The sequence below is a fragment of the Bombyx mandarina genome, chromosome 17, assembly GCF_030267445.1.
Source record: "Bombyx mandarina strain Sakado chromosome 17, ASM3026744v2".
Taxonomy (NCBI): Eukaryota; Metazoa; Arthropoda; class Insecta; order Lepidoptera; family Bombycidae; genus Bombyx; species Bombyx mandarina.
This window is the reverse complement of record NC_143223.1, coordinates 2,078,992-2,093,086: the sequence shown is the minus strand read 5'-3', so window position 1 is coordinate 2,093,086 and position 14,095 is coordinate 2,078,992. Positions and strand designations below refer to the sequence as shown.

At 39.2% G+C, this 14,095-nt stretch overlaps 1 protein-coding gene and 1 pseudogene across 1 annotated transcript in view; one reads left to right on the top strand and one right to left on the bottom strand.

The window, feature by feature from the left end:
- LOC114241343 (galactokinase) overlaps window positions 1-8,764 on the top strand; it is a 31,531-nt gene extending 22,767 nt beyond the window's left edge. The window contains exons 7-9 of the mRNA XM_028172151.2: window positions 5,166-5,281; window positions 5,832-5,990; window positions 8,605-8,764. Coding sequence (XP_028027952.2) covers window positions 5,166-5,281; window positions 5,832-5,990; window positions 8,605-8,724 — 395 coding nt within the window. The 3' untranslated portion in view covers window positions 8,725-8,764. The remainder of the gene's footprint in view (window positions 1-5,165; window positions 5,282-5,831; window positions 5,991-8,604) is intronic.
- Window positions 8,765-12,817: 4,053 nt separating this feature from the next.
- Window positions 12,818-13,861, bottom strand: LOC149501075 (uncharacterized; annotated as a pseudogene).
- Between the last annotated feature and the right edge of the window lie 234 nt (window positions 13,862-14,095).

Below are 14,095 nucleotides of genomic sequence, written 5' to 3'. Positions count from 1 at the left end.
GAAGTAAATAAGTTATACCGATAAAGTTCATAAACTAAATATGAAATTTGAAGCTTTCTTATTATTACTGCTATCCCGCTAGTTGGGATGACAGAACTAATAAAAATGCATATTCTGTTTGATTTGGCTTTTGAGGCTCCGTAATCTAATTGCAAAAACGGGATCCTATTTGTCATATTGGTCTATTCATAGCCATCGGACCTCCGACGCAAATGGGTATTAGTATTCAGTGATTTTCCTGAAATAACGACATGTTGTTTTAGTAGGTTTGTGAACAATCACGGTCATGGTCCTTCCACGGAAACAATTAGCTGACGTGCAGCCTTCTCCTTGTGTAGGACCGTAGACCTAACGCAACAATTGATTTAAGATCCATCGTCTTCTTATTGGATACTGTGCTAAAACTTGTTGAGAACATAATTTTGGTCGTGACTTTTAGCACCATATGCTTAGATAAGACTAGGTCGAAATGCTGTTTTATGTGATTGAAACCCCTAAATACCTGTTTTACTTAGTGGCTTAATCGAAGCATTCCTATATTTACTGGTGGTAGGACCTCTTGTGAGTCCGCGCGGGTGGGTACCACCACCCTGCCTATTTCTGCCGTGAAGCAGTAATGCGTTTCGGTTTGAAAGGCGGGGCAGCTGTTGTAACTATACTGAGACCTTAGAACTTATATCTCAAGGTGGGTGGCGCATTTACGTTGTAGATGTCCATGGGCTCCAGTAACCACTTAACACCAGGTGGGCTGTGAGCTCGTCTACCCATGTAAGCAATAAAAAAAACCGATATTTATTTATATGATTCAATGAAATTTTGTACAATTATGGTTATTTTAAGAACTGTTTCTGTATTCATAGTAACGAATCGTCAATGTAGTACGGTTGTGCGCGAATTATTGTCAATAAATCGGTGTATTTCACTTTATAGTTTTAATTGTACTAGAGGTCCCGCAGTAGTCGAAATTCGACTATAATTAATTGGAATTGTAAGTTTGTACACTATTATGATTGTATTTTATACTTCTATAATCACTTCGCCAAGACTACACTATAAAAATATTAACAAAGACAAACAAAATTTAATCTATTCTCAATTTGACAACAGACGTCAAGAACAAAAGTTTGACAATAAATAGTATGCATGCGTGTGTGCGTCAAATACATGGTATGTAGTGTGTGTAACGTTTTCTTTATTGATTTAATGTATATTTTATGCGTTATTTAAAAAAAATATTAGCTTTATGCACTTCTTCTCTATATTCTCTATAAGTGTGGAAAATTTCATACTCCTCCGTCCGCGCAATTTTCGTAAAAAGGGATACAAAGTTTTTGCTTCACGTATTAATATATAGATTTGAGGTAATTTTATTCAGTCAGTGAGATCTATGAAATCGGTGGAAAATTTTAAGGCAAAAAGCTGAGTGCGCGAGCGATAGTAACATTGTCAAGGGTAATTAATTACGAAGTGAAACATAAAATTCTATTTGTTATCTAACACCATTGTGACGTGGTATAATGTGCGAACCCTAATAAGTGTCATGTGGACGCCTTTGTCATTGTGTTTATTTCGAGAGAAGCGAAAATATTATACTTGAATAACGTTCCACAATTTTATTTATTACGCCCACATTTCAGGCTGTGATTGCCAGTTTATAAGGTATCTTTTTCCGAAATCTCCAATTTGTATTTTTGGGAAGAGCTATAATCATGTGTCTAATAAAGAAATCTTAGACGATTCCCGAAAAAAAAATTAACTTTAATAATTATTTCTATTCTATGTATATTTGTTTTGTGGCACTCATTTTTATGGTACAAGATTTGTATAACATCTGTGCTCTACTGCTTTTTTAATTACCAAATCTAATAGATACAGGAACGCATAAAGAAAAGAAGTTCATGTCACATAGCCCGTATTGTAAAATTTTTAAATAAATTTATTATAAAAAAAAAAAACACAATATTCCTAACCTAAAAGTACATGTTATTATCCGCAACACGCTTCGTCAGATTACAGAAATAGAGTTATCAGCAACATGCTTCGTCAAAAAGTACAATACTTACTTTCAGCTGCAAGCGTCGTCATAAGATTGTAGCAGTATTGTCTCTTTTTAAAATCAATCAAATTTCTTAAAAAATTTTTTTATCGTTTTAGTTTTTAAAATAAATTATTTGTAAAGGGGTAATTGGTTTTTCTTTTCATTAATAGCGTTGTTAACGGCCATAGCATATCGGAAAGTCACATTTAACACAATAATAACATTCCATGCGTTTACAGAATCTTTTTTTTTTTATTTATTGCCTTTTTAGGCAGACGAGCATACGGCCCACCTGATGGTGAGTGGTTACCGTCGCCCATGGACGACTTCAGCAATGCCAAGGGCAGAGCCAAGCCGCTGCCTACCGCTTAATACTCTCCATAAGCCTTGCTTGAAGAAGGACATGTCATAGCGCTGGGGAAACACCGTGGAGGGGAGCTCATTCCATAGCCGGATGGTACGTGGCAAAAAAGATCTCTGGAAACGCACTGTGGATGACCGCAGTGGCTCCAGGTAGTATGGATGAACTCTACTCCGGTGGCGGGCGGTGCGATGGTAAAAACGAGACGTTGGTATCATCTCGAACAATTCCTCAGAGCACTCCCCATGGTACATGCGGTACAAAATACAGAGGGAACCGAAGTCCCTCCGCATACCCAGAGGCTCCAAACGAGAGATGATTATTGAATATTTGAGAGAGATGATCATGGAGGACAAACAAACGAAAACACTAGAATTTACAATTTTAATCGTTAAAGAATTGTAAATGGCCGTCTCATCGTGTCATCACGTAACGTGACATAAATGCGGTCCCCATTATTATTTTCCGCCTTTTATTCTGTCGGCTGTCCCTTCTCATCTGAAGAAGACTAAAAATGTTTGTCACACCACGAGCGGCATCAATTGTTATAGTTAATGATATTCCTTGTGGGTGACTCACATGTATTTATTTATTTTATAATATTTTATTATAATTACACTACACAACAACACATACATACTTTATTTTATTTCAACACATTCATTTATCACACAATCATACAAAACATTATTTACACTAAACAAAATTAATTCACAAGCAAAGTCGGGCGATAACCGCAGTATAGCGGCGGCGATAATATTTCGCTAGTACATCGGTCGCATTTTTACCGATCCACCGCCACCAGTCGAAATCTGACTTGCGAGCACGCATCCCGTATTATCTTTTCTGTTCTACGCCTTTTATAATTTTTGCTTTTTGTTTCGTGTACCTGCTTGTGTTGCTTGGACTATCTATTTCTTGTGTACTTTCTCCTTCTTTGTTTATTTTGTGTTCGTCTTAAATAAAAACTTTCTTTGTCTCCATTTGTGTTTGGAAAGACATTATAATACCAACCCTCAAGACGACTAAATTCCTTTGTCTTTGGTTCAGCGGATGATTGCGACATTTCATTATCCATATATTTTTACGGCCTTACAATTTATTGTTTAGATGGATGAATGAGCTCACAGCTCACCTGGTGTTAAGTGGTTACTGGAGCCCATAGACATCTACAACGTAAATGCGCCACCCACCTTGAGATATAAGTTCTAAGGTCTCAGTATAGTTACAACGGCTACCCCACCCTTCGAACCGAAACGCATTACTGTTTCACGGCGGAAATAAGCGGGGTGGTGGTACCTACCCGTGCGGACTCCCAAGAGGTCCTACCACCAGTGATTACGCAAATTATAATTTTGCGGGTTTGGTTTTTATTATACGATGTTATTCCTTCACCATGGAAGTCAATCGTAAACATTTGTTGAGTACGTATTTCATTAGAAAAATTGGTACCCGCCTGCGGGATTCGAACACCGGTGCATCGCTACATACGAATGCACCGGACGTCTTATCTTTTAGGCCACGACGACTTCAAATATCGATGAGATGTGTGATGTTACTATGCCTATGGCTTGAGCGGTGTCCTGTGTGGACGGGGTAGAGTCCAGACTAAACGAGAGCGATGCAGTCAACCACAGTGATCATGACTGGTTCAAAATCGGGAGCGCAAACGAGCTGCATAACGACGGATCTATGGTCTGAGTCTAACCCTAAAACTACTTCGATCGGACGTATGCGCGGAGTTACGTTTTTTAATAATGCTATGTCGAGTATATCCGAGCGACACGCGATATTTAGCGGGTAGTGAGTCGGTGTTAGCGGAGCGACGATATCGAAGGCTCGATCGTTGACTAACGCGTCGAGGCGTCTACCTTTAAGGGTTGTTGTGGTTTGTTTTACAAAGCGATTTCCCTCTCTGGAATAAAAAAGACATCAATAACCAGTGTTTTATTCTGAGGTGCTGTGTACTACTTACATAACGAATCGTGCTTAGGAGAGTTTTTTAACTTCAACGATGGTGTAAAAGTTGTTAGAAAAAATATAAGACACTACCCTTCGCAAACTATTTCAAAAGACAATATTAATAATTGACGTATTTAGTCAAGATTCAAAGTAGTACAACACTTGCCACTTTTCTTGGCTTTAAAATCGCTACTTCGTATTATCGCAAAAGGATCTCTCCTAAAAAAAAAAACGAACACTTTTTTGTATAAATATATCGGCGTCTTCATTGTCTGTAATGAACAAAAGCTTATGGGTCATTTATAATATTTAGTACATATATTATCAATCGGAATTTCAAACGAACAAATAATTGGGCCCTTTGAGTTGACTCTAAATGTAATTGATGGCGACTTTATTGTATTAACTCCAAAACGATTTGCCAAATTTCTTAAATGAAAATGTATAGGTACATATCTACAGAGAAATATGATTAGACGGTGGCCCAGCTCTGTCGGTGCGCGATTATTTGAAATATGAATATCCCGACAAATGGACGGACTTGGTTCAATTCTATTCCCACCTCATTCCACCGATCTCAATCCAGTACATTTAGTATTCGTACTGGAGGCAAACAGTTCGAGCAAACACTTAATTTTTAAGAATGCGATATTAAATAATTTAATTGAAAATAAATAAAATAAAATAAAATTCTATAGGTCGTATATTTTAAGTATAGCCCACTGAAACGACAACGAAGCGCAAATATTTACATTAAGTTGACTATTAATTGAATCAAATATTTACTGAGGCTTGAAATTCCAGGGCTGAGAGATCTCGGTTGTAACGAGTTAGTTATCAGAATAGCTCGGCATGTCATAGGAGAAATTCAGAGAACGGTGGAAGCTGCCAGCAAATTGACCGAGAAGAATTACAAAAGGGTAAGAACTCAATGTGAGGCGTTTGAACATTAACAATTCCCATTATTTTATCTTCTAGTTACAACTTGCCTCATTTTATAATAGTGTGTTAAATAGGCTGTATCTTTCTGGGAACCAACCAAATATAATTAAACTTTGTGAGCTGAGTTTAATCTAAATATATATGAATAATACGTTAAGCAAAAACCTTGTACCCCTTTTTACGAAAATTGGACGGAGGAGTATAAAATTTCCCACACTTATAGAGTATATAGTATAGTATATAGAAAGAATATAGAGGAGTGCAGAATGTAAATATTTTTGTTTTAAATTATGCATTAAAAATACATTAAATCAATAAATAAACATTACACACACTACCATATACCACATACCAAAATAGCTAAGTGGTAGATGAATGTTAAGATACTGATCAGGATTTTGGGAATTTGTTATGCGGGAACCCTAATTCACAATGGCTAATCTACTCTGTAAATTGAAATGCACGATTTCCTCGACTTTTAACGTAAACATATTCCGTCGATATGCTCAATATATGCCCTTTTTTTAGGTGGGTGAACTTTTTTACCAATCGCATGACTCGCTAAGCAAATTGATGGAAGTATCCTGCGTGGAGCTCGATCAGATAGTGGACATCCTCCGGGATGCTCCAGGGGTGTATGGTGCGAGAATGACGGGAGGTGGCTTCGGTGGATGTGCGGTGGCTTTGGTAAGTACCAGAACTGAATCAAGCTAACAAGATAGTGATGTGGCGGTAGCTATCATACAACGCAAGATATTTGACAGATGCCTGAATCTCGCTTACGACATTTTCAAGTTAAGCTCGCATATATACAAGTTTCGAAAAACAACATTCGGCCATTCCCAATCCTGCGGAAAGAATGGAAAGCAGTTTACGTCGCCCCAAACACGTCATTTCGGATCCTTCCGATCCACTAAAGTTGCTTTTAGGTACCTCAAGCATCGGTCATCGTTCTCGTCGAACCCGTCGCTTGCGACGAAGGGCTCTATGAGTATATTAACCCTCAGACACAGCCCACTGAGTTTCTCGCCGGATCTTCTCAGTGGGTCGCGTTTCCGATCCGGTGGTAGATTCTGCGAAGCGCGGCTCTTGCTAGGGTTCGTGTTAGCAACGTCGTCAGGTTTGAGCCCCGTGAGTTCACCTACAAACGTTAGGGCGAAGCTGAAATAGCCTCTCAAGGCTATCAGCATAGGTAGGAAAAAAAAATACGCACCGTTGGTCTACCGAGCAAATATCTTTCTTCCCTTTATCGTATACCTACATTCATAAAAATATAAATAATGAATTCGTTTACTAGACTTCAGTTCGGAGGCGTTCGGGCAGATTTTAGCAGATCCCACCTTGTTTGCCTGTACCAGTGAAGCTGGAAGGGCTTCTAGGCTACCAGACATGCCTTTATACTAGTTTACTAGTTTATTACTTTTTACTACTTTATTACTTTATACAAGTTCGTTTTTTTTTGGTTCACACAGCTGGATAAAATCTACACACATAAACATTGGACTTATTTACGTAAAATTTATTATTACTTACATTGTTTATTATTACTTAGATACTTATTACTTTATTTTATTATTACTATTTACTAGTTTATACTAGTTTAGTTTAGTCAGTTTCTACTTTAAGGCTTAGGACGAAATTAAGAGTTTTAAACCCCTGCGACATTAGGTCCAGGTCTCAAATGCATTACGTTTGTCATATTTTCCCAAATGGAACGCCGTGGTCAGGAAATGCCGTGGAAGGAATCAGCAAGATGATCGCAGCTTTTTTTTTATTGCCCTTGTAGGCAGACGAGCATACGGCCCACCTGATGGTGAGTGGTTACCGTTGCCCATGGACTTCAGCAATGCCAAGGGTAGAGCCAAGCCGCTGCCTACCGCTTGAACTACCGCTACCCGCGAGGCCTCATGATACAATCTGCCACAAGATAGAAGCTAACAGAAGAGAATAACATACCACATAAATAAACAATATCACCTATTCGATTTGAATTCTTTAGAAATTGTCCGAATCTTATGGCGAATTGTAAAAAATAGGCGAAAAATTGTCATTGAGTTTTGAGTTTGCCACACTGAAAACTTATTTACCAAAGCGCCTTTACAAACATGAAACCACATACAAATATAATAATACAAACGTAACATTATATTGGCTTTTACTGAAAACGCTTTGTGTTATAGCCTGAATTTTGTTAAGCTACATTCTGATGTATTTAATCATTTAACTATGATAATTACAATACCCAGAAACCGCAGAAGTGAACAGAAGCCTTTATATGCAGCCATGATCGCGTTAATGTAAATTAACATAACGTAACGTAATTTCTAACCGACTTCAAAAAGGAGGAGGCTCTCAATTCGACTGTCTGTTTTTTTTTTTTTTTGGAACGAATTTCCTTATGGGACGATGCGGAGGGGTACCCTAACCGGGGAAAAACGTCCGTAACGTAACATTTTTATTAGTAATGCACACAGTGTACGACAACTTTGTAATAACGGACAAAAAATTTTATCATTCATTGACCACGATCTCAGAGCGTTAGTTTGCGCAATACACTAACTCTTATGCAAGCAACCATGAATGAAGTGTACCACAATAAGTTTTGCACGTTACCGAATGATCGTGGTTTGTTGCGAAACCTCCGGTTTTATTTTCTTTATACCTCGAATAGAACTTAAAATTTATATTTTTATAATAAGGAACTTCGTTCCTATCCGGTGTCCCACAACACCGCACATCATTTTTTATGTTTGTTACCTCATAACTTTTTACTGGGTGAATCGATTTGGATGATTCTTTTTTTATTAGAAAGCTGACGCTTCCCGTGTAGCCCCATTACAATTTAGTCCAGTTCTGATTATGGTATCCATGAGAAAACCATATAAGTCTTAAGCATTAAGTACGTGCGCGACAAATAGATGAATAACTCAATACCACGCCAACCGATTTCGATGATTATTGTTTTTAGTGTATATTAATTTGTTTTGGAATATCTTTTTTCTTCTATTTGAAGTCGATTTTTGTTAAAGCATGCCTATTTACAATTATGACTATTAACTTTAATTGACTATCAAACATCAATTACGTAAATAAATTCGATTTTATTTGTGGACTATTTATACTATTTATCGAGATTAAAGTTACTCTATGTTTCTTTCTATAAACCTAACATGAAATGACACCTAACAATTTTCATGACGGTTAGTTGAGTAGTTAAGACGTAGTCAAGCGTAACAAAGAAACAAATACGCTGATTTTTTTTTGTAGTAATTATAATTTCATGGATGTCTTTTCTTTCTAGGTTCAAAAGAGCGAATTGGATGCTTTGAAACAGCGGATTCTATCGCAGTATAAAGGAAAGCCAGTATTTTTCGTGTGCGTACCGAGCGAAGGCGCGAGATTGTTGAAACTTAACCACTGAAATCAGATTGTTAAAGTTCATAATAAATCAATCGTAAAAATATTGAATTTTTATTTGTGAATTCGTGTCGTTTGATTGAGTCAAAACTTTGTACAGCTCTTATTGTTGTTTTAATTATAGTTCCTGACTTAGCTAGCTACTTTTATAGATTTGAGAATAGTGTTACGCGCTGGGGTTTGGGATAAATAAATAATTGCTGACGTCCATGAGCGACGGTGACCACTTACCATCAGGTGGGCCGTATGCTCGTCTGCCTACAATGGCAATAAAAAAAAGTACAACTTAAAACTGTATTTATCACTTAGAACACACACAGAACACTATAAAATTCTCAATTCGCTTCTTCCGTTTCGCTTCAGGTGATCCGTTCGCTGTTTCGCTTCGAGTAGTTCCAATTAATAACTGACTGCGTGCCATCTCTGCCATCCTGCTGTGCTTTCGTAAACGGATGGAAAAAGAATGAGTAACGAAAAATAAAAAAATATTTAAGGAGATATATTGTTACTGAAGACTATCCAAAGGATGTACTGACCAAAATGAAGGTGTTACAGGCGGAGTTGATTGAATTAAGGAATAGGGGGAAAATAGCGTATTTGAAATATGATAAGCTTGTAGTGAAGGAAATTGAAACAACTAACGAAAAAAAGAAAAAGGGAAACTTCTTCTTCACCGCATTCTTCAGACTTTCAACCTAAAAAACAGCAAGTCACCGTACCATTTAAGGCCAATAGAGCCAATGCATTTGACATGATGAGAATGAGATCTAACTCTCTTACTAACGTCCCTACAACCAAGCAACAATAGCAACCAAACCCGGCAATCGCAAAATACAATAAAACAAAGAAATAAAAATACATTCAATAGAAAAATTACACCCTCTCCCAAGCCGACTGATCATCGTGGGAGAAAACGACCAACATCCTCTAAGGATAGATAAAAAAGGAATAATAATTGCGACATACACATAGCGACGCTGGCAGGAACTGGAGGAGAGAAGCCGAGGATCGTGCTCAGTGACGAACAATTGGAGAGGCATATGTCCAGCAGTGGACTGCTATAGGCTGATGATGATGATGATGATGACATGGCGATGCTTAATACACGACCACTAAGATCTCCAGAGAAACTCATTGAAATAGAAACAGCAATCGATGAATAATAACGGATTGGTACCCTAGAGAAAGCAGAAGAACTAGAGGAAGACAGCCAAAGCGATGGGAAGACGACTTGAAGCAAGTAGCTTTCCCAGAATGGTTACGTACATCAGAGGACAGAAACAAATGGAAATCCCTAGAGGAGGTCTCTGACGAAAGACAAGCTGTTAAGAGGAGTGATAAGCTGAATCCTGAGAATATGTTTGAGCTTAAGTTAATTTATAGTTTTTTTATCTCTGTTTTTATCATTTTATATTTAGTTAAATAAGTTAAAATCTAACAGCAGTACAGGGTTATTTATTATTTAGAAAGATCAGGATGCCCAGAACTACCGCACGTACTGGTGCGATAAAAAATGTACCATTTAGTTATGAGGTGGCCGTGGTTTTTGTTAGATATGTACAATGAAGACAAAACAGTTACCTAAAAGTTAATCGTTATCGTCTGTTTATAAGATTTCCTTACTTTTTTCTGCTTTGTAGCCACTGAGGGCAGGAGCGACTTAACCTATGGTGTAGTTGGTTGGAGCAGGGTCTGGTGAATACGGAGGGTGACGATTGGTTTCTACCTCACTGGTGGTAGGACCTCTTGTGAGTCCACACGGGTAGGTACCACCGCCCCGCCTATTTCTGCCGTGAAGTAGTAATGCGTTTCGGTTAGAAAGGCGGGGCAGCCGTTGTAACTATACTGAGATCTCAGAACTTATATCTCAAGGTGGGTGGCGCATTTTCGTTGTAGATCTCCATGGGCTCCAGTAACCACTTAACACCAGGTGGGCTGTGAGCTCATCCACCAATCTAAGCAATAAAAAAAATAAAAAAAATAAAATTGCAGTTCATGTAGAGTTAAAACGGTTTCTCTAGTGAAGATCGATTCATGGGTTGGGCTGTTTCACTGCAAGTTTTGCTATCACTGCTCAGAGTTCGGCACAGTAGACATCTGCCGTTATTGCTTGACCAGATCGGAGAAAACTATAGTGAATAACACCATGCTGAGACCACCAAACAGTTACCATTACCTTTTTATTGGTAAGATTTGCTTTAGGACGCTGTTGCGGCGTTTGACCCAGGGTCAGCCATTGCATTTTTCGCTTACGGATATCGTAAAGAATCCACTTTTCATCACATGTCACAATTCGATCCAATAATCCTTCATTTCTGTATCGATTCAGCAAGGCAACACAAGTTTTTTTTATTTTTTTATTTTTTATTGCCTTTGTAGGCAGACGGGCATACGGCCCACCTGATGGTGAGTGGTTACCGTCGCCCATGGACTTCAGCAATGCCAGGGGCAGAGCCAAGCCGCTGCCTACCGCTTAATACTCTCCACAAGCCTGGTTTGAAGAAGGACATGTCATAGCGCTCGGGAAACACCGTGGAGGGGAGCTCATTCCATAGCCGGATGGTACGTGGCAAAAAAGATCTCTGGAAACGCACTGTGGATGACCGCAGTGGCTCCAGGTAGTATAGATGAACTCTACTCCGGTGGCGGGCGGTGCGATGGTAAAAACGAGATGCTGGTATCATCTCGAACAATTCCGCAGAGCACTCCCCATGGAACATACGGTATAAAATACAGAGGGAGCCGAAGTCCCTCCGCAAACCCAGAGGCTCCAAACGATCCGAGAGAATGGGATTATCGACGATCCGAACGGCCCTCCTCTGTATGGAGTCAAATGGAAGAAGCTGGTATTTGGGAGCCCCGGCCCAGAGATGGGAGCAGTACTCCATGCGAGGCCGGACTTGTGCTTTATAAAGCAAAAGTCTTTGTCCAGGCGTGAAGTACCGCTTCGCTCTGTTGAGGACTCCCAGCTATTTAAAAAAAAATATTAGCATTGTGCACTTCTTCTCTATATTCTCTATAAGTGTGGAAAATTTCATACTCCTCCGTCCGCGCAATTTTCGTAAAAAGGGATACAAAGTTTTTGCTTCACGTATTAATATATAGATTAATTGTAATGCCAAATTTGTTAAATCTTTCATAAACCTCTTCCAAGTGCTGTCTATACTGTCGTAAATTCTCCCTTGCAATAACTACGTCATCAATAAAAATATATAAATAATATCTAAGTTTTTTAAAACAGTGTGGTTCATAAACCGTTGAAAAACTAAGCAGCGATGCGTAATGCGTGGAAATTCGGAGACCGAAAGGTGTAATTGTACCGGTTTTTTCTACATCCTCAGGGACGACCATTACAAAATGATACGCTCTATTGATTTCTATTTGAGAAAAAACTTTTTTATTAGCCAAAATATAAGTAAAATCGTACAATCTAGGTATCGGGTGTCTATTCGGTTTAGTTAATGCGTTAAGCGCCCTATAATCGCCACAAGGACGTATATTGCCATATTTTTTAGCAACGACATGTAACGGGATTGCCCAAGAACTTTTCGACGGTCTAGAAAACCCCCAACTGTTGCATAAGTCTTATCTCTTCTTTAACCTTGGCATAACGATGTGGTGGCAACGGTCTCGCACGAGCATGTACGGGAGGTCTCGATATGATGGTAAACCAATTGTTTCGGTGGCTCTTTAAAAGAAACCGGCTCGGTGATATCCGGATATTTCGATAGCAAATCATAAAATGGGTGGCTTATATCTATAGTTTTAACACTATGACGTGTATTTACAAATAAGGATGAAACGTTAAGATTAGATATTTGGTCGGTTAGGTTACGAGAACTTAAGTCGACAATTTTTCAAAAAATCAGCTCTTAAAATAGGCTGACTTACATCTGCAATAAAATTGCAGCATATAATATATACTTAGAACTATTATCAGAAAAAGCTTTTTTTCTTATTACTGTACATGATAAAACAGAAATATTGGCACCAGTATCTATTAAAAAATTTAAATTGCTATTTCTATTCCATAAATAACACTAAGGCGGTAGTTACGTGCTCCGACGCAGTGTCCCCCGCCGCTGACTGCATTGCACTTAGTTTCCCGACTGGTTCTGTTTCTTCTCCCATGCACACGGCGGCACGCACTTATGCGCCTTCTCCTTGAATCTGTAGTAGTAGAAGCACATCCATTCGTCACGAGCCGATGAGCGATGGGGTGTGGTGTTACGGCGACCATGGGAACTTGATCGCGCTCTGTTTGCATAGCGCCCACGGAATCTGTATCTGTACCGTTCTCTGTGTTGGCCATTCCTCTGCGACTGCATCTCATCGAGGCGAATATTAATTCTGGCTATTTGCGACCGAGTGGAGAAGATTGACATACAGTCACGATCCTCAGCATTGAGGGAACGACCAGAAAGAATTTGCGATATTAACGTAGCTGTATCTGCGTGGGGCGTCCTCCAACCAGGTGGACTGACGACTTAGTGCGCACGGCGGAAAGTCGTTGAATGCGGAAGGCGGAGGACCGCATTATGTGGAAGGCATTAGGAAAGGCCTATGTCCAGCAGTGGGCAGATAAAGGCTGATGACGATGATGATGATCTGCCGTATTGACCTCGCCTATGGAGATTGGCCTGGTTGTCTCCATTACCTTGTCGGCTACGGAAGCCAGGGTATTGATATCCTTGCTATCTGTAACTACTAATACTGCACCGACTGCGGTTGGTAGGTGGTTTTGCCACAAAAGGAGAAGGCTGATTTTATCGCGGGCTAAATCTTTCATTCGACGAAGCAGCTGCGAAGGTTTCTGATCGCCCAGTTCCATTTTACCTATGAGTTCTGCAACTGGAGGCTATCCGATTCCTCGTATATTGCTAAAAGTGTGGCCTTGAGTGTGTCATATTTTTTATTTATTTCGGTGGCTTTATTATATCTGCCACTTGACTGACCACGTTTTTACCCAGTTTGGCAATGACGAGATGGCATTTGGCGTCGTCCGATATTTTTTGATTACAAAGAACCGACTCGGCATGTATGAGCCACGTCCTGGGTCGGTTGTCCCAGAACTCGTCAATTCTCGATGTAACCGTAATCTGCTCCACTTCGCTTTTATTAATGTCTGATTCGTATGACATTTTTTTTATATTACTTTTTTGCACTGTTTGTAACTATTAAATTTATCGACACGGCACGGGGTCACCACTATGCGGAGTGGGTGAATCTAAAAGGAAAGTCATATCACTAATAATTATTTATTGTATATGTGTCCGAGTGCCGTGCCGGACTCTGACGGACTGACTTGACGTTGACATGAGCCGGCACACTCGCCAACAATTATTTATGATTTAGCTTAGCACTTAAGAAAAGCA